General features: G+C 50.7%; 1 protein-coding gene across 2 annotated transcripts; it reads left to right on the top strand.

The window, feature by feature from the left end:
- Window positions 1-23834, top strand: THAP12 (THAP domain containing 12). Of its 2 annotated transcripts, none has more exons than XM_044450207.1 (5): window positions 1-120; window positions 8668-8788; window positions 10635-10742; window positions 17450-17486; window positions 20666-23834. In XM_044450207.1, exons 1-5 carry the CDS (start codon window positions 32-34, stop codon window positions 22609-22611), a joined length of 2301 nt encoding a protein of 766 aa, XP_044306142.1. In that variant the 5' UTR covers window positions 1-31; the 3' UTR covers window positions 22612-23834. The 2 variants fall into 2 exon arrangements, with proteins under 2 accessions (XP_044306142.1, XP_044306143.1); XM_044450208.1 differs by lacking the exon at window positions 1-120 and adding an exon at window positions 7667-8396.
- Window positions 23835-24208: the final 374 nt, after the last annotated feature.

Raw genomic sequence — 24208 nt, 5'->3', positions numbered from 1 at the left:
GCGGGCGCGGCGGCCGCCGCCGGCCCCGACCATGCCGAATTTCTGCGCCGCCCCGAACTGCACCCGCAAGAGCACGCAGAGCGACCTGGCCTTCTTCCGCTTCCCGCGGGACCCCGCCCGGTCAGTGCGGGGCAGGGGGCTGAGCAGAACAGAGGCGGGGCGGGGCGTGTGTGCCTGGCGCGCGCGCGCGCGCGTTCGGGCGACGGGCGGGGGAGTGGGGCGCGTTCACACGTGACGCCCGGCCGACCCGGCTCGCGTGTCACCTGGGCGCCGCGCCCAGCCGGGGGCGACGCGCACTGCGGGGGCGCGCTGAAGCGGGCTCCCCCGCTGGGCCTGCCCTGTCCTCGCAGAGAGCCGGCAGCTGCACACGGGCCTCCCGCCCACCCGTGTTCCCCAGCGACGCGTGTCTATAGGCACCCGTGCGGTGTCGTGGTTAAGAGCGGGACTGGGACCCGGGCGCTCTGGGTTCTCGTCCCCGCTCAGCCAGCGCGCCTACTGGGGGACTGGGCCGGTCACGGACTCTCGGCCCGGCCTGCCTCACAGGGTTGTTGTTGTCAGGGGGATAAGATTGGGAGGAGGAGCAGGAGAGTAATTTAAGCTGCTCTAAGTTCTTTATGAGAAGAAAGGCAGGATAGAAAGCTAATAAATACAGGCTCTGACTCTGGAGGGAGCATCAAGTCAGGAGAGCCTCCTCCTCTGTGATGAGAATGTCTGGGACCCTTTTGAAAGGCATCCACATGGGGGTCTCTTGCTAAAGTTTACAGCAGGGAATTCATTCTGTAGCTTAACTCGGTGCTGTGTGAAGAAGCCACTTCTCAGATTTATTTGCCTTGAATCTCCCACCTGTACTCTTCCGAGGGCGTCCATCAACCACCTCCCGTGGAAGCCCATTCCACACCCTCGGGGTCCTGACTGTCAGGAAGTGCTTCCTGGCATCCAACTTGAACCTTGGCTCCCTGAGCTTGGCTCTGCTGGAGCGCGTCCTGCCTTCCCCTGCAGGGGAGAACAGGTCTTTCCCCACCTCCGTGTGACACCCCCCCACATACCTGCATGTCGCCAACATACCCCTCTGAGTCTCCTCTTCTCCAGGCTGAAGAGACCCAGCTCCCTCAGTCTCGCCTCACATGGCGTCCCCTGCAATCCGGCCACCAACCTTGTGGCTCTGCGCTGCACTGACTCCAACCTGGCTATATCCTTCCTGTAATGAGGGGCACAGAACTGAGCACAATACTCCAGTTGCGGGCGCACCAGAGTCGTATAGAGTGGCAGTAATACCTCTCTCGATCCAGAAGCCACACTTCTGACTGGGCAACCAAGGGTGGCGTTTGCCCCCTTGACCGCCGCATCACACGGCTGCCTCATGTTCAGCCTGCAGTCGCCCAGCACCCCGAGGTCCCTTCCACAAGTGCTGCTCTCCAGCCACTTGTCCCCTAACCTGTACTTATGACACCCATTCCTAAGTATGGGTTGTTCTTATGAATGAACTGCCGTAAAGCATATTAGTTCAAAACTTTGAGTGAAAGACGTACTGCAGAAAATAGTCCCCACCGCAGAGAGAGAGGAAGCAAAAGGCGACCATACTTTCTTGCCTTGCCCCCTCGGTGAAGGTACTCCAGTGTTTTCTTGGTGCAAAGAGGCGCTGGTCAGTTTTGGAGGGGGAGTTAGAGGTATTTGTGTTTTTTCCTCTTATGGGGGTCTTGCACCAGTGGAGGGCCAACTGCACGTTATCCAACTTGCATACAAATTCAACTTGAAGACAAATGTCCATTTGCTCAGTAGTGAAACTTGTTCGTAACCTGGGGACTGGCTGTATTCTCTCCCTTGCATTACATCAGGAAAGGTCAAAACCTTTAAAGCAGGGGATCGGCCCTGTTAAGCCAAGGTTAGCACACAGTGGCCAGACAATCCCTAGGTCCCCTTGGGGAGAGGCCAAATATCCCCGTGCAATTCTTGCCAGCTCTCCATCTCCCAAACTGGGAGAACTGGCCACTCATCGTGTTTGCTGGTGGGTGGGTGGCACCACGCTTGCCGTGGCAGCTGTGGTTGTTATTCCGCCCCTAAGCAGCAAAGAATTCCGTGGCCTCTGAAAGGCTGACCGGTTTACTGGCGCATGAGCTTGCATAGGTGCTGTTGGCTCATCAGATACACAAAGTGGGAACCTAAATTGGTACCTTAAATATAGATACAGGCTAAGGGGCGAGCAGAGAAGATGTGAACTGTGTCGTCAGATGGAATGGAGATGCAGGAAAATACAGCGTGGTGGTACCGGTGTCCATTCGCATTGCTCTGGTAGCTTGAATTAAAACAAATCCTTTTCAACCCACCAGAAAAAATTGAGTCTCTTGAAGGAAGCATACCTAGCAATTTCGCCGTGGTTTTGCACTGGTTTTGGTGTTATCACCCAACAGCATTTTGTGAAGGGCTACAGTTAAAGTTAATGGCTTGTTGCTGTTTTGCTGCAGAGAACTACCAAGGCGGTTGCTCTGTGCCCTCAAATCTTCTCCGACTTAAGGCAGCCCAGTGAATGGAGGGCTGCCAAGATGTCCTATCCATGGCAGCTCTTGTAAATTCCAGGCTTTAGCTTCCTTTATGGAGTCATTGCATGAAACATGACTATCCCGCTCTCAAATCAAAATCGCAGCTGATGAAGGAATCCCTTGAGAGGGTTAGGTCAGTAGTAGAATGCATACTTTTACACTGGGTTCTGTCCCCAGTTTCACCTTATACTGGGCCCACTCCTGGTACCACTGATTGATGCCAAGGCTTTTTAAGCTGGTAATATTTACATTGCTTTGCACTGCTCCAAGTCTTTCACCAATATTATCCTTGCAATGGTAGCAACATTAACTGTAAGGTAGATTGGTATTGTATTGCTTTGTCGTTTAGCCGCAAAATCGTGCCCGACCCTTCATGACCCCATGGACAACATTCCTCCAGGCTCTCCTGCCCTCCACCATCCCCTGGAGTCCACCTAAGCTCACACCAACTGCTTCAGTGACCCCATCCAGCCACCTCATCCTCTGCCGTCCCCTCCTTCTTTTGCCCTCAATCCTTCCCAGCATCAGGCTCTTCTCCAGGGAGTCCTTCTCATTAGGGGGCCAAAGTATTTGACTTCCGTCTTCAGCATCTGGCCTTCTAAAGAGCAGTCAGGGTTGATCTCCTCTAGGACTGACCGGTTTGATTGCCTTGCGGTCCAAGGGACTCGCAGGAGTCTCCTCCAGCACCACAATCCAAAGGCCTCAATCCTTCGGCGCTCAGCCTTCCTTATGGTCCAGCTTTCACAGCCATACATTTCAACTGGGAAAACCACAGCCTTGACTGTACGCACTTTTGTTGGCAGGGTGATGTCTCTGCTTTTTAGTATGCTGTCTAGATTTGTCATAGCTTTTCTCCCCAGGAGCAAGCGTCTTTTAATTTCTTGGCTGCAGTCCCCATCTGTGGTGATCTTGGAGCCCAAGAATATAAAATTTGTCACTACCTCCAATTCTTCCCATCTATTTGCCAGGAAGTGATAGGACTGGATGCCATGATCTTAATTTTCTTAATGTTGAATTTCAAGCCAACTTTTGCGCTCTCCTCCTTCACCCGCATCAAGAGGCTATTTAGTTCCTCTTCACTTTCTGCCATTAGAGCAGTTTTGACTGCATATCTGAGGTTGTTGATATTTCTTCCAGCAATCTTAATTCCTACTTGTGATTCATCTAGTCCAGCCTTTCACATGATGTGCTCTGCATATAATTTAACAGGCAGGGGGACAATATACAGCCTTGCCGTACTCCTTTCTCAATTTTGAACCAATCAGTGATTCCATGTCCAGTTCTCACTGTTGCTTCTTGACCTGCATATAGGTTTCTCAAGAGACACATAAGATAGTCTGGTACTCCCACCTCTATGGAGCCAACTGGGTGACTTTGGGCCAATCACAGACTCTCAGCCCAACCCACCTCACAGGGTTGTTGTTGTGGGGATAAGATGGAGGAGGAGATGTAAGCTGCCTTGAGCCCTTTGCAGGAAAAAGGCAGGATATAAATCAAAAATAAATAAATAAATAAAAAATTGTTGTGATCTACACAATCAAAGGCTTTAGCATAGTCAGTGAAGCAGCAGTAGATGTTTTTCTGGAACTCCCTAGCTTTCTCCATGATCTAGCGTATGTTGGCAATTTTTTTTTTTTTTGATTTGATCTCTAGTTCCTCTGCCTCTTCAAAATCCTGCCTGTACTTCTGGTAGTTCTCGGTCCACATACTGCTGGAACCCAGCTTGTAGGATTTTAAGCATAACTTTGCTAGCATGTGAAATGAAATGACCTTTTCTAATCCTGTGGCCACTGTTGAGTTTTCCAAATTTGCTGGCATATTGAGTGTAGCACTTTTACTGCATTGTCTTTTAGGCTTTGGGGAGTATCTATGGGGTTTTCATGGCAAGGATACTGGAGTGGGTTGCCATTTTCTTCTCCGGCAGATCACCTTTTGTCAGAGCTCTCTGCTATGAGCTTTCCATCTTGGGTGCCCCTGCACGGCATCGCGCATAGCTTCCTTGCGCTACGCAAGCCCCTTTGCCACGGCAGGGCAGTGATCTGTGAAGGGGAATTGGAATCATTACCTCCATATTGTACCATGAATGTCTGTATGAATGTGGGTAATGTGGGTAATGAGCTCTTAACATGTTTTTACATTTTGTATTTTAGAGCTCATTTATGCTTGCTTTATTGTATTATGGTATTGTTTTAGCAACTGGCCGAGAATTTGGGTATTGGTTAATGTAGAAATTAAATGAATATGTAAAGAAGAAGGCAACTGTATGGCCTTACAAAAGATCCATGGAGGCACAATCCTATGCATGTTTAAACAGGATATAACTCCTGGCATGGGCCAGCCACCTTTGCTGACAGGCATGCCAGAAGTTTTTTTTTTTTTTAACCTTGTTTTTCTGTCTAGACATGCATAGGATTACAGCTAAGAAACCTTACTTGCTATTAAATACATCTATCTAGTGCTTCTGTGAGGTTGGAAAGACAAGGAGAGTGAGTTCCCTTTCTGTTTACAATAACAGCTTCCCTCAGGCCACCTGGGGAGTGGCTCCTGTTTAAGTCTGTATCTGAGTATGTTGGAATAATGTGGTGATAAGGAAAAACAGTGGCTTCAGTGTGAGGTGCTCCGCACTTGTTGGTGCTGGTGTTTGGGAGAACTGGTTTGGATTTATCGGTATACACATGTGCCTGTTTGTTCCTGTCTCTATCCCACTCTGGAAATAATGGTATTATCTGCAGGCCAACAGGGGCCGTGATGCCCTGTGCATGGATTTTTAAAAAATCCCTCAAGGATGAGACCACTAGTACATAGGGCATGCTGGAGGTGGCCTCTGGCTTGACCCCAGCATGTGGGGAAGTCCTGGTTGTGTGTCGGGGTGTCCTGTGGGTGGGAGTGTCAAGTAAGGGCGGCACGTGGGGGAGACCGTCAGAATGCCTAGGTGCAGCAGAGGACTGCGAGCGGAATCGGTTGATGACGGTCGACGCACACCGAGTGAGGTGTGCGCGCACACGTATCCGCACGCCTGTACGCGCATGCGGGCTGATGTGTCTCTCCCTGAGAGTAGCGCCGGGTGACACATGGCGTGTGAGAGACAAGAGGGCGAGTTTGAAGGGGCAGGAAGGGAGAAGTGGGCAGTAGGGTGACGAATGGGTGCGAGGGGGGGTCCTGCAGGGGGGTCTGTCTCAGAGCTGAATGTGTTGGTGAAACTGCTCTCCTGGAGCCTGACTGAATGAGCAGAGAGAGCGGAGGGGTCCGTCTCCAGGCCATCCTCTCGCCCCTCTCCCTGCAAACGTGGCCTTGTACCTCTGTTGCTTATGCCCCCAAACCTGAGGTGCTCCGAAGCACGATGTGCCCTGTACCCTTTTATGGGACTGTTGCGCTTCTCTTTCATTTGCAGATACAGCTGCAGCGCCCTGTGCTGAGTTAGGTGAGGAAGCACAAGGAAAGATGGTTATATTTGCAGGTGACACAAAGCTGGGTGGAACAGCAAATACCCTGCAAGACAGAGATAAGGCACAGGGCAACCTTGATAGGCAGCGAACAACGGAATACAAATGTTTAGGACAAGAGACCAAACGCATTGCTCCAAAATGGCTCAGCAAATACTGCGAATGAGAAGAAGCTTGCGATTGTTGCAGATCACACGCTAAATATGAGCCAGCTGTGACGCAGCTGCAAAAAGGGCAAATGCTGTTTTGGGCTACATGAACAGAAGCATCCCTTCCAAAACACAGGAAGTGCTAATACCACTCTGCTCGGCACTAGTCCGACCTCACCTGGAGCCCTGGATCCAGTTCTGGGCACCTGGGTTTGAAAAAGATGCGGAAGAGCTAGAAAGGGTAGAGGGGGGCAACCAGGCCGATTCAGGGACTGGAGGCAAAGCCCAGTGAGGCGAGATTGGGAGAACTGGGCATGCTCAGCCTCAGGAAGAGAGGACTGCGGGGCGGTGGGAGAGCCCTCTGCCAGCACCTGAAAGGCTGCCACAAAGAGGAAGGACGAGATCTCTTCTCGTCCTTTCCAGAGTGCAGGAAACACAATAACGAACTTAAGTTGAAAGAAACCAGATTTAGATTAGACATCAGGAAGTATTTCCTGACTGTCAGAGCAGGATGACAATGGAACATTTTCCTTGGGGAAGATGTGGTCTCTCTCTCACTCTCACTCTCTCTCTCTCACTCACTCTCACTCTCACATCATGAGCAGAGCCGGCGAGAGGCAGGGGTCAGACTAGATGGCCCAGGAGACCCCTTCTGACTCGCTCTGTTTTGATGTCAGGGAGGACTAGGAGGGGACCTCTGAGTGCAGGGAGATGTCAGGTGCACCTCTGACATCTGTTTGTGCGTGTTAACTGCTGATGAGAAAACAACATTTAAATGCAAAGTTTCAGAAAGGCGTCCTTTTTCTTGAGGATAGTTTGAAACTCTGTAAACGTGTTTCAGGAGACACTTTAGAGTCATAAGTTATAGGTCAGGTATTTATTTATTAGATGTATATCTAATAAAGGTCCGCCTGGTGCTGTCGTTATTTGTTTTTCGGCGCCAGGTGAAGACCTTTTTATTTAAGTGTCATTTTAATTGTTAATATTATTTGCTTATTTTATCTGGCCAGGGCGACTTATTTTATATTGTTATTTCTTGTATTTTAATTTATGTTGTGAGCCGCCCCAAGGCTTCGGCGAATGGGGCGGCATAGAAATGTTTTAATAAATAAATAAATAAATAAAATGTATATCCTGCTTTTTTCCTTTCAGTGAACTTAAAGCGGCTTATATAATTCTCCTCCTGCCCTCAGTCTTATCTCCACACAACAACCCTGTGAGGTAGGTTGGACTGAGAGGCAGTGACTGGCCCAAAGTCACCCAGTTGACTCCATGGCCAAGCAGGGACTAAAAGCCAGATAAGTTACAAATATATTTATATTTTATTTTATAATTTCTGTATCTAAAGCTATCATTAATTGATTCCTTGTCCTTTTTTCTTGATTTATACAGCTGGACAAAATAGTAGGCATGGCTTATTACAGAAATAATCAGGCTTCCATGTGGGAACCCTCTAATGTATTCATATGGACCAGCTCCTAAAAGTACCTTATGTATGTTTTACAAGTTCTTGTTGAAAAATAATAGAATTTACTAAGCTAGACCTGGTCACACCATAAATGTGGCCAGGTTATTCACAATTAGGATCTCTTCCGTTTTATTTCCAGGGGATGCAAGCATATTGATATTTTTTGTTATCTGATCTGTTATTTAAGATATGTGAATTTGCAACGAGGAAATAATAACAAAAGTCATGACAGCCCCGTAGTTTTCTGACATAACTTCCTGTCCATAGGCCATCATGCATGAACAGTTTCTTTAACTTTGTTTTTTCTTACAGACAGTTGAAATATAGTTTGAGGAAATAAATAATGAAATGAAACGTGAGGCAGTCTGCCAACCTCTGGAGGTATTAGACTGCAGTTCCCATCATTCCCAATCATACTGGCTGGGTATTAGGGAGTTGCAGTTGACCACACAGCGGTTGTAGATTGAGGAAGGCAAATAGAACTTTGAAACGAAGTTCTATTCGCTACTTCATTATTTCTCCTTGAGGCCGATAATTAAAACTGCATGTAAACTTTAGAGCTGTTTTCAGGCATGAATTTCAAAGAATTTATCCAAGCATTTGTAATGCTGAGTTCTGCTATTCCTTTTTCATAACCAAAGCACTTTTTCTGAATAAAACCAGAGGCTCACTCCATTCTTAACACTCTTGAAAGTGTGACTTTTAGGGAGCCAAAGAATGCAAAGTGCCTGTCCACTGAGGTTTCTGGATGGGTCACTGCTCTGGCTGCCGTCTCCTGATTCATCCAGAGATGCAACAGGTGGGTATCGCCTGCGTCCAGTTTAGTGCCACTGCATGTTAAATGCTCTGGACGGGTCCAGTGCGAAACTGACCACTTCCCTCGGAGACTAATCCGCTTTTTCTCTTTCCAGAGCAGTCCGTCCTGCAGAGATGGAGCAGACAGTCCTCTCTGTGGTTGATACATTAGGCTCACGGAAACCTTTTAATTGCTATTATTTGTTTCCAGCACATGGTTTGAGAATTGTGGTTGTGTGAAGTATCCAAGGAGCTAAAATTGGTCTCTCTTGCAGATGTCAGCGCTGGGTTGAGAACTGCCGAAGAGCTGATCTTGAAGATAAGACGCCAGACCAGCTGAACAAGCATTACCGACTCTGCGCAAAACACTTTGAAACATCGATGATATGTCGAAGTGTAAGTGACAGGAAGCAGCAGTAACAACCTCTGTTTGCTATATAAAGTGTAACTGGATTCTCTTTTTCCACTTTATGGTATGTCAGAAGTTGGAGATAAATTCTTAACAGGAGCCAGGAGAGTCTCATCAGACAATTTCCCCTGCTTTTTTGCAATTTGATTAATTGCCTGTAGCTAGCTGACTGGTTCTGCCCGGCATAGCAAGACTTACAAGCTCTTGGATTTTGTCACAAACTGGAGTTTGTGGATTGTATTCTGCTGTCTCCTGTGCATGCCTAATTAGCTTGTTTCCGTGCTTTCAAACCTCACTGGATTACTTAAATGTGAAAACATGCAGGAGTGGAGTGGTGCTCTGGGAATTGCTGTGGCGTGTGCTGGGGAAAAGCGGTGGTGGAAACTTGCTTCTTGGAAGTACTAGATTTCAGTGAAGAGTCTTGCCTGAGACTCTCCTTGGGGAAATTCCATGTTTAAAATTGCATTTTGTTTTACGGCCTCAAAATGTTTTTTTTTTAATGTATTAGATGGCCAAGTGAATTAACTTACATAAGGGATATAGAGGAAGATAGGTTTCCTTTTACTACACTTGTCTAACGTTTGGTGATATTTTCAAGCATTGGGTGCCTCCATGAAGCCCTCTGAGAATGGCTTATTCAGGGATCCTGCATGCAGCATATGAGCATTGCACAAAATTTGCCTGGCACCAGCTTCACTTAAGGCCTCCGATGGCTGGATGCTTTGCGATTCCCAGTGGATTGCCCTATGCTCCATGGGGCAGATGACACCAATGGCCCCGTGGGAAGAAAGACGGAACAAGGGGGGTAAGAACAGGTAGAACACCAGGGCCTGTTCCAGTGGGACTCTGCTCCCTTCGTCCCTAGGAGAAGCAAGGGCAAGCAGGACCGTTCCACCAGCCCTGCAGAAAGTCTTTCCCTCCCCCCCACTTCTTTCCTCACCATCCCTTTCTCCTTGCGCATTGTTGTTTAGATTGTAGCTTGTAAGCTTGTGGGTGGTGACTCTCTTCTTCTGGGGACTGACTGTAAGCCACTTGCGAGTCTTTGTGTGTGTGGAGAGGGGGAGGCTAAGGAGCAGGATAAAAAATGTTTAAAAAAACGAATTCCACTTGCTAGAGAAAAGCGCCCTGTGGCACAGTGCATCCCCTCCGCCAGGCTCCAATTTGCACGGGGGTTTGGAGAGGGTAGGAGGCAGCAGGACGCTCCGGGGGCAAGTGACTGGAAGTTCAGCACCACCCCTCTTTGCACAAAGGCTTGGGGGACCGTCCGGGTCTTACCCGCTGTGTCCCAAGCCTCGGCAAAGCAAAGACACGGTGGAATGTCGGAAGGCTGCCTTGTCCTGAGTCAGGCCACAGGTCTGTCTGCCCAGCGCTGTTGAAGCTGACTGGCAGCAGTTGCCTTCCTGGGATTTGGAAAGACACTTTGTCCCGGAGATGCCTGGAAAAGAGCCGGGGACTGCATGCATGCATGCCACAGATGCGGCCACTGAGCTCCGGCCCTCCCCAGTTAAGCGAAGCTCTCGGCCTGCTGCTTGGCGTCTCCATCGCCTCGGTCAAGGAAGAGAGATCCCTTCCATTACCCCTCAGGCCCCTGGGCAAGGCAGAAGGCTAGAAGGGAGAAGAGGAGTTGGTCGTCATTGTAGCTAAAGGCTGACTGGTGAGCCAGGCAGAGGCTTGTGGGGTTGCGCGGGAGCACTCCGTCGTGGAGGGCTTATGGAGGGCTAGGTGGTGCGAGGGACCCTCCTGCGTTGGCCCACTGTCTCCTGGCACTCCCTGCCCTGCTCAGAGATGCGACAGAGGTGCCTGGTAAAGGAGAGCTTTGTTTTTCTTTTGCAGAGCCCTTACAGGACCGTCTTGCGAGACAACGCTGTGCCCACGATATTTGACCTCACGAGCCATTTGAACAATCCGCACAGCAGGCACAGGAAGAGGATTAAAGAGCTGGTAGGTGTGGCGTGGACTGAGGTGCAGGTTGCTAACGGGGGCTGTGAGGTCCAAAGAGCAGGTGAGGGCAGAATTACCTGAAGGCACCCTTCAGTGGCATGTCAGCACACACTCTCTCCTACGTGGTGCCCCAGAACCCCCCCCCTCAGCATTTCTCTAAGTTCCAGCTGCAACATGTGAATGCTTTGCTACGTCCTCCGTTAGGATCCTCCGCTCGTTTTCACCTGTGCTCACTCTTGTGTGAAATGTGATCGTGGCCACAGTGGTTACGACTGAACGGCCCGCTTCTGAAACCAGGCTGGCCCTGTCCCCATAAGGGTGTGGCTGGGCCTCTGGCCAACGCTGATAGAAAGCCAGCCCATCCAAAACAGATCTGGACATCCTCCTTCTGGCCAAAAAGATGGCTCACTAATAGCATCTTGGTCTTGTCTGGGTTGAGTTTCATTTGAGCAGCACTTATCCAGCCCATGTTTCAACCAGGCATGGATCCATCCCCAGTTGTTGGGGGAAACCTTCTGCAAACGATGCCTCCTGGGCTGATTTATCTCCCCTGTTTCTGTTGCCAGTAGTATTCAAATCTTCCTCTACCTTGCAGGGTGGGAGCTGCAGAGGGTCAGAGGCAGGGGCTTGCTTGTCTGGGCTTGGTTTAGCATCTGGTCACTGCTGTGCTTGCCACCAGTTCAGACTTTCCCAAAGCCTGGCTTAGGTCTGGCAAGATTCTCACCCCTGAGTCTGCTGCACGCATGTGGAGAGAGGCTTGCTTTTGATGCCTAGCACAATGAAAAATAGCCTGTCTCCTCCGAATGCACTGCTGTTCTCTGATAATTTGCGGGTGGGATCTGTGGGCTGGGCACCAGGCAAGAACTGGCAAAGTGTGGGAGGTGAGCTTTCCACCTGCACCCAAGGTAGACCATAATGTGATCAAAGGGTGAACGTGCGGTTCCATGGACCATCTCTGGGGCACCTGTTTGTTGGCTAAGCGCTGAAGAACTTTCCAAAGGTTGAGGATCAAAACGGTCGGTTTAGAGGAGGTGGAGTTTTTATGCTGAAATGCCATGTTTTCTAGGCTTTAACTAAGTTGTGCAACACGATAAGCCACTCTGGGTGGTGAGCCTTGTTTGCATCAGCATGGTTTATTATAATGTGCGGACCCGGCACGGATGATTCAGCAGCGCTCGCTACCCACACACAAGCCACCCCGAGAATCTGGCTTCTCGCCAGGTTGTTTGTGGCAGCTTGCTCTCAGGACGGCTTCTCGTGATGTTCAAACTCAGCACTGGGGCTTTGGTATGGCTTGCTAGAACGGGCTATAAAGCTGGATGACTAGAGGGGCTCAAAACCTGGCCACTCTGCATGCTTATTTCCCCCAACCTTTGTGGAAGTCCTGGCTTCGCCTTTGCCCCTCCCTCCCCTCCCTCCCTTTGCCAGTTTCTCCAGCATGTCAGCTGTGGGTTCACTGGCTCTCTGCACCTGCTTGAAAAGGGGTGAGCTTCCCCTGCCCCATCCGCTGCCTTGGTTTTCACAGATGCTGCTTGCTTTAGTAGGTGGATTTTACTCCTCTGTAAGTCTTGAGCCACTGCCCCATCATATCACCCCGCCTCCCGGTTCTCTCTTGGCTTGTATAGATGCTTCTTGCCTTAGCGGATGAATTTCACTTTCAAACCTCTGCCACATGATTTTCAATTGCTCCCTATTTACTTTTCAGCCATGAAACCAGTTAGGTGCCCATATGTTACAGCCACCCTCTGATCCTTAGACACATTTCCAGTAAAAACGTTGCCTTACTCAACTTCGTTACTTGCCTCAGTAGGTGAATCATGCTCTCCTTTAAGTCTGTAGCCCTTTTCTCAAGCACTTTCTTGCAAATCCTTCCCCCCATGGACGGAAATGTTCCGGAGTAAACATTCTGGAAGAAGACTGCCACATTCTGCCCCGCTTAGTCGCCTCTTCCTTGTGCCGAGTCTGCAAACAAAGTGGAACGGAAGCCTTGCAAAACGGCTGTAGCTGCAGCTGCTGCAGCAGAATTCCTTCTCTGCCCCCCACCCTGCTGGGAAACGGTGTGGGCATGCCCGCCCGACGCAAGGCACCGCCGGCTCACGCGCCCGTTTGCGAGTGCCCTCGCCCCAGGCTAGGGAAGCCCGCCGGAACGGAGGAGCCCTTCTCTGCTTCACTGTTCTCTCCCGATCCTCTTACGCAGGCATCGCAGGAGACGGATGCACCATCCGCGGCAGCGCTCCCTGCAGCACCCGCTGCCCAAGAGTGGCAGAGCCAGAGTGCGGGGCCACGTGCGGAGTTCTGGCCCGGCAAGGAGGTCGGCCTGCTTCTCGACCCGCGTGGCAGTCCAGGAGCACGGGGGCGCTCTGAAGCCTGCAGGCAGGAGACCTTGTTCCCGTGGCTTTCTGAGGCGCCGAGACGCAGGGGCTTCGCGTGCCCCCCGCTGCAGTGCGGGAAGAAGCTGTGCGGCTTGCAGAGGCGGTTTAGGACATCCCCACATGCAAGCGGTCCCCCGGGGCACAGCTGTGCATCGGGCCATTTCACGACAAGCCGGCGCCACTCCTGCTCGGGGGGCCAGAGGCTTCTCCTGGCCGTGCCCGCACTCATGGAATTCCTGTGCAAGATCCCGGGAGACCCAGGCGCCATCCCACGAGCTCCCCAGAAAGCGGAACTCTGCCTCCTGGTGCGCCCAAGCAGCAGTTTGTGGGGAGCGAGGGTGCTGGCAGCGTCGACGCCTGCCCTGGGTGCTCGCCCGCCCCGAGCCCTCCGGAGCAGTGCAGGTCCCCATCCGCTGCTCTCCCCTGTTCTGCTGAAGCTGCGTCACCCCGGAAGAGCCTCTGCATTGAGCCAGTCTGTGCGCTTGCCCACCCGGAGTCTCCCCCACTGTGGCCCATGCAAGCTGCTGATTCTGCGTCTGGAAAAGGCTCCCCCAGGACTTCTTCCCCACGTCCGGGCAGCCCCTCAGGCTTTCCTGCCGTGCCGAGAAAAGTTTCTTTGACTCCACAGCCACCCTCCCTGACACAAGGCAGTGCCAGGGATGCTTCTGTGCCCACAAAAGATGTAGGTGCTGCTGTCTGCCCGGCGGTGTGGGAGACGTCTCCCAGGAGAGCGCAGCCTGACCTCTGCCACCGTGGGGAAGAAGGACGGGTGGGCAGCGAAGAGCGCATTCTTCTCTCTCCAGCGTCTCCGCCACACCTTCCCCAGGAAGAGTGCTGCTTCCAGCAGTCGTCAGTGGAGTCCTCCGGAGCTCTTGCTCCCCAAGCAAAGGTGGACCCTGGCAGAGCGGCCCCCTCTGAATTGGCTGCCACGGGCAGTGCTGCGCTGCCCTCGGGGCATGAATTCCACCAGCCGTCTGCAGGACCAAGTGGCCCGACCTTCAGCACCTTTCCCCCAGAAGAGGGAGGGGAGGAATCGGCTGACCTGGAAGGCGCTCCTGCAGGAGAGCAGTCTCAGCAGCTGCTCTGGGAGCCGGGCTTGGGAGCCGCCGGGCCTGCCAGGGGAGGGCCGCAGGAGCCTCTGGGCTCGCTCGCTCCCAGCGGAGGGCACATCTTCAGAGCAAGCCGAAGACCGACTGCCTGCAGCTTGCTCAGGAGCTGGTGCGAGCCACCAGAGCAGCCAGCGAGCGGACCTACCGACTTTTCGAGGACCTGAACGCAGAGGAGAACCGGAGGAGAGCCAGCGAGCGACTCCTGACTGTTTGGTCGATGCAGAACATAGCCGACAGCATCCGCAGCTCGGGACGCCTGCTCCGGGATGGGAGCGAAGCCTGCAGTCGCACTTTTGAGCGGGTGATGGGGGAACGGAATGCCATCCTGGACCGGCAGACCGAAGTTCTCCATATGTTAGCTGTCACCCTTCAGGGGGCGCTTCTGGGTGCACATTCCCAGCCTGTGCTGCAGCCATTCCAGTGTGGCACCCCAGCCCTCCCTCGCCCCCCCAGGCCCCACACGAGCCTGCAAAAGAGCAACCAGTGGGGGCTGCACCCCAGCACCTCTTTCCTTCCCAGCCGGTTGTCGCAGGCACTGATCCCTTAAGCCCAAGGGCATGGAGTGGTGGAGCTGCTCAGAGGCCGGGGCAACGCAGCCGATGCACCGAAGCATCAGGCCAGGCTCCCCAGGGAGAGGGCAGGGGCCACGGCAGAGCATCCTCCTCCGATTAGACCTTCCCCACTGCCTCCTCTGTGCCTGCTCCACTATCAGAGTCTCGCCTGTACCTTTCCCCTGTTCCTTTCCTAGCAAAACCGGAAGCAGAGTTCTGAGAAAGGGTGGAACAATGTACAAAGTATAGCTAAGAAGGACAAGCCTTGTTTCCTGCCCGCAGTTCTGTTACTGGTGCGGGCCATCATATGGTGCTTCTCCGGGACGTGTGTGGTGAGTGCTTTGGTTAACACGTAGGGTCCGGGGCTGCAGGTCCTCCTGTAGGGCTTTTAAACTGGCATGCCCACCTGCTACGGGTTCCAGGTTTGTGAGGGGCGCAACTCCCTGGAGGCGGAGTAGCAGGAAGTGGCATCTCATAGTCATAACTTTTACCGTTCGTCTGATCCTCCTGCTCGTTCCCAGATCCCTTTGCCGCACTGTTCCACCTGCCTGAGGAGCACTGCCATTGCTGTGCAGGTGCCTGATGCTGTGTGATAAGCACGGAGCTTGGGAGAGTCATAACGATCCACCCGGGTGGTTGTGGGCCTTAGCAACACACAGCCCCACCCCTTGATCTAGCGGTGGACATTGCAATAAGGGAAACCGGCGGGGTCTGACTCTGCTTCCGCAGTCTCTGTTCAGCTCCCCCCCCATCCGTCCTTCCATGTTAGATCTCCCCCCACAGCAGCCTCTCTGCTGTGCGTCCCTTCCCTCGGAGAAGAATCTGCCTCCTTCCGCCCTTCCTCTCCCCTCCCCTCCCCTCCCTCCCCTCCCCTCCGTGCTGCTGACCAGCCGCGGTCTGGGACATGTGCCACCCCTCCTGGTTAATGCGCACGAGGCAGGACGGAGCAGGCCGTTACTGCTGCAGCTCTCCAGTCCGCCACGAGGTGCCGGGATGATGGACCACCTGGTGTTTCGGCAGTGCCCACCACTCGCCCCCGCCATGTACCAGCCGCACCTGGGGGGTTCAGCCTCTCGGGTCACAGGGGATAGCAGAACATGCACCTGTTAAGAGTCCGTGGCACATGCACAGGTGCCGCAGTCGGAGCTGCAGTCCCAGGCGGTACCAGGGCAGGGAGTGGCGGGCCCTGCTGTGGCAAAGCACCGGACTCCTCCGCAGTCTGGAGCATTAATGCTGCGTCGTGTGAGTGGGAAGACGCGGGTTTCTGCTCCGCTTTTGCAGTCAGGGGATAATCAGATACGGCATTGTGGAAATCCATCCCAGTTAAACAAAAGCTTAGTGATGACCTTGCAGAAACTGGCAATCTGCCGGGTCCGCCTCCTGTTTGGCAGCATCGCCAGAGTGGGGCAGTTGGCTGCCTGTGAAATTTTCAGGGAGACTGTGAATCCTGAGTGAGCGTCACCTGGCAGGAATCACTGGTGTTGGGAACACGAGGGGAAATGCACAAGGGGTCCGTGCCCTTGCCGTCCACAGTGTGCTGGTTTCTCTGCAATGAGAATTTTGGCTCTGCAAGGGCACGACTCTGAATTCTACAACTGAAAGTTTTGCTCGCATGGTACCGGGAGCTTCTGTGGGTGCACAGGGCAGGTGTATGGGCATCCTTGCAGGAAGACGTGGCACAGCCATCTCTTGGATTTGCTCTGCTGTAGACAAGGTTGCCATGGGGACCTTCTCCATCAGTTCACCTGCCAACAGAGCAGCCCCCCAGGATACTCTCGGCCCTTGGCAGCCAGGCCTTTGTGCTGCAGCCGCAGCTTGTGGTCGCTCCGTGGTCCATCAGTATTATCGTTACGATTATTCTTTATCGCCCAGTGGCCAGTTTAAAAGACAATATAAATGCAACATAAAATAACAATGATCATTAAAACACAATGCAGCATTCAGGAGCTAGGTTTCAAAATCCGCGATGTTGTTGTTGCGTGGCACCAGGTCATCTTGCACTGAATGGGTGTCCTTCCGGATGCCCTGTCCTGGACAGCCCTGCCCGGCTCTTGGAAACTCAGGGCTGGGGCTCCTTTATGGAGCCCCTCCGTCTCCTATTTGCTCTTCGTCTCCTTCTACCCTCGATTCTCCCTTGCATTACGGGCTTCTCCAGTGAGTCTTGCCTTGCCGTAACGTCCCGAGGGATGGCAGCTTCAGTTCTCTCATTTTCGCGTCTAGGGAAAGCTTTGGTTTGGGTTGATCCAGGATCCGCTCGCCCCCCTCTCTCTCTGCCCAGGGTACTCACAAAGGTCTCCTCCAACACTGTGTTCCAACCGCCATCCCTTGGCTTCCCATCAGCGATCCAGATTTCACACATACGTCGTGATGGGGGATTTAATTGTGCGGATAGTCTTGGCCTCGGCCTCCAGTGGACCCTCTTTATATTTTACAGCATTTCATACTTTCTTCCTCGCTGCCCTTCAAATCTCAGTTGCTGGAAAAGCATCGGTGGGGGAAGGGGGGGTTGTGCCATGTTGCCAAGGACTTTGAATGTTTAATCCTGCTGTGCTGAAAATATGTCTGGATTTAAAAGGCTTGGGTTTATAGGACTAGTCCATTTTTAGTGATGATGTCTTGATTTAGGGGGCAGACTTTTTCGGTGGGTCATTAACATCTTATTTTTCTGTCCCCAGAGTGAAGAAGAAATCAGAACCCTAAAGCAACAGAAGAGTAAGTGATCAGCCTATGAAAGATGGCTATCTTATCCTGTGGAACATGTCAGTCTCCTTGAAGCTGCTGTCTCGCTCAAGGAAAGGCAAATGACCAAATTAATACATTTCTTTAATGATATTAAAGGCTTTAATTACTTCTAGATTATGAATCTGGCATGCTGGACTCAGTCCAGCCAAGTGGTATTTATTTATTAGATGTATATCCTGTTTTTTTTTCCTTTTAAAGAATGCAAAGTGGCTGATATCATTCTCCTTTTCCTTATCTCCATCTTATCCCCACAACAACAGCCCTGTGAGGTAGGTTGGGCTGAGAAGCTGGGACTGGCCCAAAGTCATCCAGTTGGCTCCATGGCCCAGCAGGGAGTAGAATGCAGATCACCCGAGTCGCAGTCTCATACACTTAACCACGACACCACGTTGGTTGATGTCAGCGGGAGATGTGTATATTGTGAGAAGGAAGCCCAAAGCTTTTATATGCCACATTGTAAAATCTTCACCAGAGGTGTTAATCAATCAATCAATCAATCAATCAATGACTTTTATAGGCTGTCCACTACAAGCGTCTTGAGATGGCTTACAAGAAAAAGAAAAAAAAATGAAAATATAAAACAGAACAAGGCACTGCATCCAACCTCAATAATAAAACCCAGAATAAAACCAATTATACATTAAAATGGTGGGAAAATAAAGACAATGAAAACAATGACTTTGCAAACACGTCACCCACAAGAATACTGATCAGGGAGCCAAGCTTGGCTGAGAGAGAAACTTCTGTTTTCCTGTTTTTGGGTTTCAAAAGGCCTTGAATTAGTAGTTCTGCGAAAAACGGGATTTCTTATTGCACTGCTGCCTTACAGTTTCTGCTAAAACTCAGGGTGATTTATACAGGTCCCCACACACTTAACAATCCTGTGGGGTATACTGCACATTTTTATTTGAATCATACTCATCTCTCCACCAAAAAATGGCACTCAGCACAGCTACACGGTTGAGACACTGGCCCAGAATTACTGCATCAACTTCATCTTTCTATTTACGACCCTTTAAACTGTGTCGATGTAAGTGGGTTATAAAGTGGTGAACACAAATCATAAATACGTAAAACCAATGCCTAGAATCAATCAGCTATCTCCACTCATCCCAGGATTAAAGTATGAAAGGGCTAAGATATGCTGGGAAGGCCTGCAGAAAGATTTAAAATTAAGTATGTTTAATGTGCATCTAATCTCAGGGGGAAAGGTCGTTTCACATGGGGTGCACTCAGACCGGGACAGGCCCTTCTGGGATCTGTTCCTGCGGAATCCACGGACCTCCCCTCGTGCTTGACCTGGCCCTGCAAGGCGAGCCGAGTCAAGAGGAAGACAGCGACCGCTTGTGGACCCCCGTTGCACAACCAGCAACCTTCCCCATCAGGAGTGGCTGCAGGATGAGAACGGGGAGCTGCTTGCTGGTGTGCTGGCCGCCATTCCTGGCAGCTGATCTTTCTCTCCTCTTGCTGCTGTCAGTGCCAGTGGCACACACAAAAAAGATTGCCGCTTTTGTGGTGTGCAGGGCTCAATTCCCAGTGTGCAGTCCGTGAAAACCAAATTCAGGGATTCCGAGGGATTTTCTGCACAAAACGGGATTCCTCGCACATTTATTTGTTTTTATTTATTTATTAAAACATTTTTATGCCTCCCCATTCGCCAAAGCCTCGGGGCGGCTTACAACAATTAGTTAAATAATTATAATTAAAAATACAAACATTAAAATAAAATACATACAATATAAAATAAGCTGCCCTGGCCATCCCGACTGCTTGATGCCCTGCTCCAAACCTTTGCTGAAAGATCTCGGCAGCATATTTTTATTTTATTTATTTATTTATTTATCGATTTATATCCTGCCTTTTTCCTACAAAGGGCTCAAGGCAGCTTACATCATTCTCCTCTTCCATCTTATCCCCACAACAACAACCCTGTGAGGTAGGTTGGGCTGAGAGTCTGTGACTGGCCCAAGTCACCCAGTTGGCTCCCTGGCCGAGCGGGGACTAGAACCCGGATCGCCTGAGTCCCAGTCCTGCACTCTTAACCACTACACCGCACTGGCTCTCCATATGATGCCGGCAGGAGAGCCTCATCAGGTGTGCTTGGGTGCGATCCCAGCGGCCGGGAAGGAAGAAGGTAGAAACATAGAGTGAGTCAGAAGGGGTCCCCCGGGCCATCTAGTCTGACCCCCTGGCTCCAGCCGGCTCCACTCATGACGTGCCCACCATGTGCATGTCAAGTTCCTCCAGTAACCGCATCCCTTTTTGTGCACTGACCACCAAACCTCGAGCCTGACCCAGTTGCAAACAGGCAGCCAGTGCAGTTCCGCCAGGCCAGCTGATGCATTCTGCTCCAGCTGCAGCTTTTGGACCTGTCTCAAGGGCGGTCCTGCATAAAGCTTGTGGGAACCCAGGTCTCTCTAGCGTTAGACTGGCCCGAGCGGCTACACCCACCTTCCAAGTTGGTGCCTCTGGACTGCCCAACACGGCTGTTGGCTGGGAGTGTGCTCCGAAGTGGAAATTACGCCTGCGACTGCTAGTACTGTGACACACACAGCCGGATAGAACCTAGGGCTTTTAATATATTTTTTAGCGTCGAGTATTTTCTGTTAAGGGACTGCAGGTGGCGCAGGGGTTTAAACCGCTGTGCTGCTGGGCTGGTTGATCGAAAGGTCGCCGGTTCGAACCCGCACAAGGGGGTGAGTTCCCGTTGCTCTGTCCCAGCTCCTGCCAACCTTGCAGCTCGAAAGCATGCAAATGCAAGTAGGTAAAAAGGTACCACTTGGGTGGGCAGGTAACAGTGTTCCGTGCACCTCGGTGTTTAGTCATGCCAGCCACATGAGCACGGAGACTGTCTGCGGACAAACGCTGGTTCCCTCAGCCAGGAAACGGAGATGAGCACCGCCCCTGAGAGTCAGGCATGACTGGACTTAACGTCAAGGGGAAACCTTTACCTTTACCTTTTTATTTTCTGTTAAATGTACAACAAACTTGTGCAAACTCTAATTTAAACAAGAGTCTCACCTGTCTTTGATTTCATGTCAGCACTACCACCTGCTGACATGTTTGGCAGCTTCATCAGCTTAAAGGTGGTGAGTTGATGTTTTTGGTGTTTCTATATTAACTGTCGGTTTAAATCTCTCTTCTCCTAGTTGACGAAGCTTTTGAACAGGAGAAGACCAATCAGGAGTCTGTCGACAACGACATCCAGAACCCAGCTTCCGATGAAGGTGCTGATGAGCCAGTAGAAGAGGATGTCCCTTTAACCCAAGAGGAGAGGGAAAACAAAGACTACCTTAAATCTTTATTTGAAATTTTAATTTTGATGGGGAGGCAAAACATCCCTTTGGACGGCCACAATGCCGACGAACTCCCCGAAGGCATCTTCACTCCAGACAATTTCCAGGCTCTCTTGGAATTCAGGATAAATTCTGGAGATGAGGTTTTGAGGAAGCGGTTTGAGACGACTGCTGTGAATCTGGCTTATTGCTCAAAAGCCCAACAGAAGCAGATGCTGGAGATCTGCGAAAGCTGCGTGCGGGAAGAAACGCTCAGGGAAGTCAGAGACTCTCACTTCTTCTCTATCGTCACGGATGAAGTGGTGGATCTAGGCAGTGAGGAACACTTGCCGGTGTTGGTGCGATTCGTCGATGATTCCCACAACCTGAGGGAAGAGTTCATTGGGTTCTTGCCTTACGAGGCAGACCCAGAAATCTTAGCTGTCAAGTTCCATACAACCATAACTGAAAAATGGGGCTTAAACATGGAATATTGCCGGGGACAAGCCTACATTGTCTCTAGCGGCTTTGCTTCAAAAATGAAGACCGTGGCGACAAGGATCTTGGAAAAATACCCCCAGGCTGTATATACCCTCTCCTCCTCCTGTGCCTTGAACATTTGGCTAGCCAAATCAGTTCCTGTGTTGGGTATTTCCATTGCACTGGGGACCATAGAAGAAGTGTGCGTGTTTTTCCACCAGTCGCCCCAGTTGCTTGTGGATTTGGACAATGTTATTTCTCTCCTCTTTCAGAACAGTGAAGGAAAGGGGAACGAGCTAAAAGAAATTGTCCGTTCCCACTGGACGGAGCGGCATGATACTTTTGAGATTGTCGTGGACCTCCTCCAGGCACTGGTGCTATGCTTGGACGGCATTAACGAGGCTTCGGTTCGGTGGAGCAGCTCGCTCGCGGGGCGGGCGTACATACTCGCGACAGCCCTCGCCGACTTCGACTTCGTTGTCACCGTCGTGATCATCAAGAACATCCTGTCCTTCACACGGGCTTTCGGCAAGAACCTCCAGGGTCAAACGTCGGATGTCTTCTTCGCGGCCAGCAGCTTAACGGCCGTGTTGCATTCCCTGAATGAAGTGATGGATAACATTGAAGTTTACCATGAATTCTGGTTTGAGGAAGCCACAAACCTGGCAACCAAACTGGACCTGCCCATTAAGCTCCCGGGGAAGTTTAGCCGAGCCCAGCAAGGGAACCTGGGCTCCGAAATAACCCCCGAGAATTACTACAAAGAAGCACTTAGCATTCCAACCGTGGAGCACATAATTCAGGAACTGAAGGACATCTTCTCTGAGCAGCACCTGAGGGCGTTGAAGTGCTTGTCTTTGGTGCCCTCCGTCATGGGGCAGCTCAAATTTAACACTTCGGAGGAGCATCATGCCGACATGTACAAAAACGACCTGACCAATCCGGATACGCTGTCTGCAGAACTTCATTGCTGGCGGATCAAGTGGAAGCACCGCGGGAAGGATATAGAGCTTCCCACAACCATTTACGAAACCCTCCACCTGCCTGATATCAAGTTCTTCCCGAACGTGTATTCCTTGCTCAAGGTTTTGTGCATCCTCCCAGTTATGAAGGTGGAGAATGAGAAATTTGAAATCGGCAGGAGGCGCTTGAAGGCCTACCTAAAGAACACCTTGACTGAGCAGAGGTCGAGTAACCTTGCCCTGCTAAACATAAACTTTGATATTAAACATGACTTGGATTTAATGGTCGACACGTACATCAAACTGTATCCAGTCAAAGTGGAATTCCAAGAAGAATTCCTCCCATCCAACAGTTCAGAAGCAACAGAGGAGACCTAACAGATATGGGGAGGGGGAAAGAAGCCCTGGTCTGTTTGGGGTCCTCTTGTTTCCTTTTGTTTTTTTAAGAGAAAGGGTTTCCGAGGCAGTGGAGTAATTGCTGTGAGGATTCTTCCGTTTTAGGTGTGTCTCTTCGAAAGAAGCTGTGAGCAGTTGACCCAGAGCGGTTTTTGTTTTGCTTGTTGATCTGCTCTGGTTAATTATTCTGTAAAGCTCTAAAAGAATACAGGATGTTAAGCTTTGGGTATGACCGTGCGTCGGTTTCCCTTTTGCCATTAAAGTGGAATGGAGTTTTATTTCGTCACTTTGAGAAAGCCCTGTGCAAGTGCACAGAAGGTCCTCTTACGTTCAGCCATACTTACAGTCAAATAACTGAAAAGACCCCCTTTTAAATTAGCAAAACAGATGGATTGTCCTTTTGCTTCTTGACCAGGAAGAACACACTAAATTGTGTGAATTTAAACTATTGGGATGCCTTTTGGTTTGGCCTATTACAACCTTCCCTAAGCTAGGACCCTTCGGATGTGCTGGGACTACAACTCCCAGCATCTCCTCAGCCAGCTACACTGGGAGTTAAAGTCCCAGCACAGCTGGAGAGCCCCAGTTTGAAGAAGCCTGGCCCGGTACAAACACAGCAATGCTGTTGTCCAAATTTGATGTCTTTTCCGTCTCTGGAATTAGATCGCACAGGAATTCCTGGGCCTCTGATGCTGCCACACAGAGGATTTTCAGTATGGGGGGGGCTGAAAGACAAGCACATCCCCTCCCCTCTTCACATGTCAAGGATATTTGTGTGGCCCTGACCAAGGGATGCATTTGTGAGTTCAGAGGTGCATTTTAATAATTTCAACTCGCTTGAGCGAGATGGCCTTTCTGCGATTCCTCTTCTGTTGGATTCCCTGCATAGAGGCCCTCTTCAACATCGTGTGCTGTTATGAATGGAAGAGAACTGCTTTGGGGAATGAAACCATCGTGTAGAAACTGTATTCCATGGGCATATAATAGTCAGACCTGTATGTAAGTTGTTTTTTTAAAAAAAAACTAGCTTTCTTCCAGGAAATGAATTGTAAACTTTAAAATGAGCAACAAAGAGGGTGTTTTGTTTGTTTTGTTTTTTATGTAGATGTCATATGGAGATTTTTCTGCTGGTATTTTTTGGCAAAACGGAGACTTTTTTGTATAGTTTATTTCCATGCAGAATAAAATGTGATTTTGCTATTTTAGTATTATCAGCTCGCTGTGTCTGTGGAGCAATCCATGTGTATGTACGTGATTGGTCTGTATATATAGCCAGTTCTTGGGGAACCAGAAAAGAAACCATCCTGCTAAAAGAAAAAAGAAAAAAAACCCACTAGTTTTCAGACTGTTTTCCCATTGGGAGCTCTTGGTTGGTCTGCCAAGGAACCCCTGTTTGTTTTTTGCAGACACGGAGAGTCTTGGAAGGGGCTTGAGAGGGTACATTCCATTTATTTTGGGGGCTAACAAGGCCTTTTGATCCTCACTGCACCCTGTTCGAGCAGCAACATGCTAGAACCTGCAGGGTCCTTTCCTGGGACGATGTAGAAGATGACAGTTTCCAAAGATGGCAGATGACAGT

The sequence above is a fragment of the Varanus komodoensis genome, unplaced genomic scaffold (genome assembly GCF_004798865.1).
Source record: "Varanus komodoensis strain SLA01 unplaced genomic scaffold, ASM479886v1 scaffold63, whole genome shotgun sequence".
Classification (NCBI taxonomy): Eukaryota; Metazoa; Chordata; class Lepidosauria; order Squamata; family Varanidae; genus Varanus; species Varanus komodoensis.
This window is presented reverse-complemented; position numbering and strand designations above follow the sequence as displayed.

What these genes read in the sequence shown, in the direction of transcription:
- THAP12 (XM_044450207.1), top strand. Translation starts at nt 32, where the DNA reads ATGCCGAATTTCTGCGCCGCCCCGAACTGCACCCGCAAGAGCACGCAG. An exon ending in TTCCCGCGGGACCCCGCCCG is followed by an intron (nt 121 to 8,667) that starts GTCAGTGCGGGG and finishes TCTCTCTTGCAG; the next exon opens with ATGTCAGCGCTGGGTTGAGA. An exon ending in GGAAGAGGATTAAAGAGCTG is followed by an intron (nt 10,743 to 17,449) that starts GTAGGTGTGGCG and finishes TTCTGTCCCCAG; the next exon opens with AGTGAAGAAGAAATCAGAAC.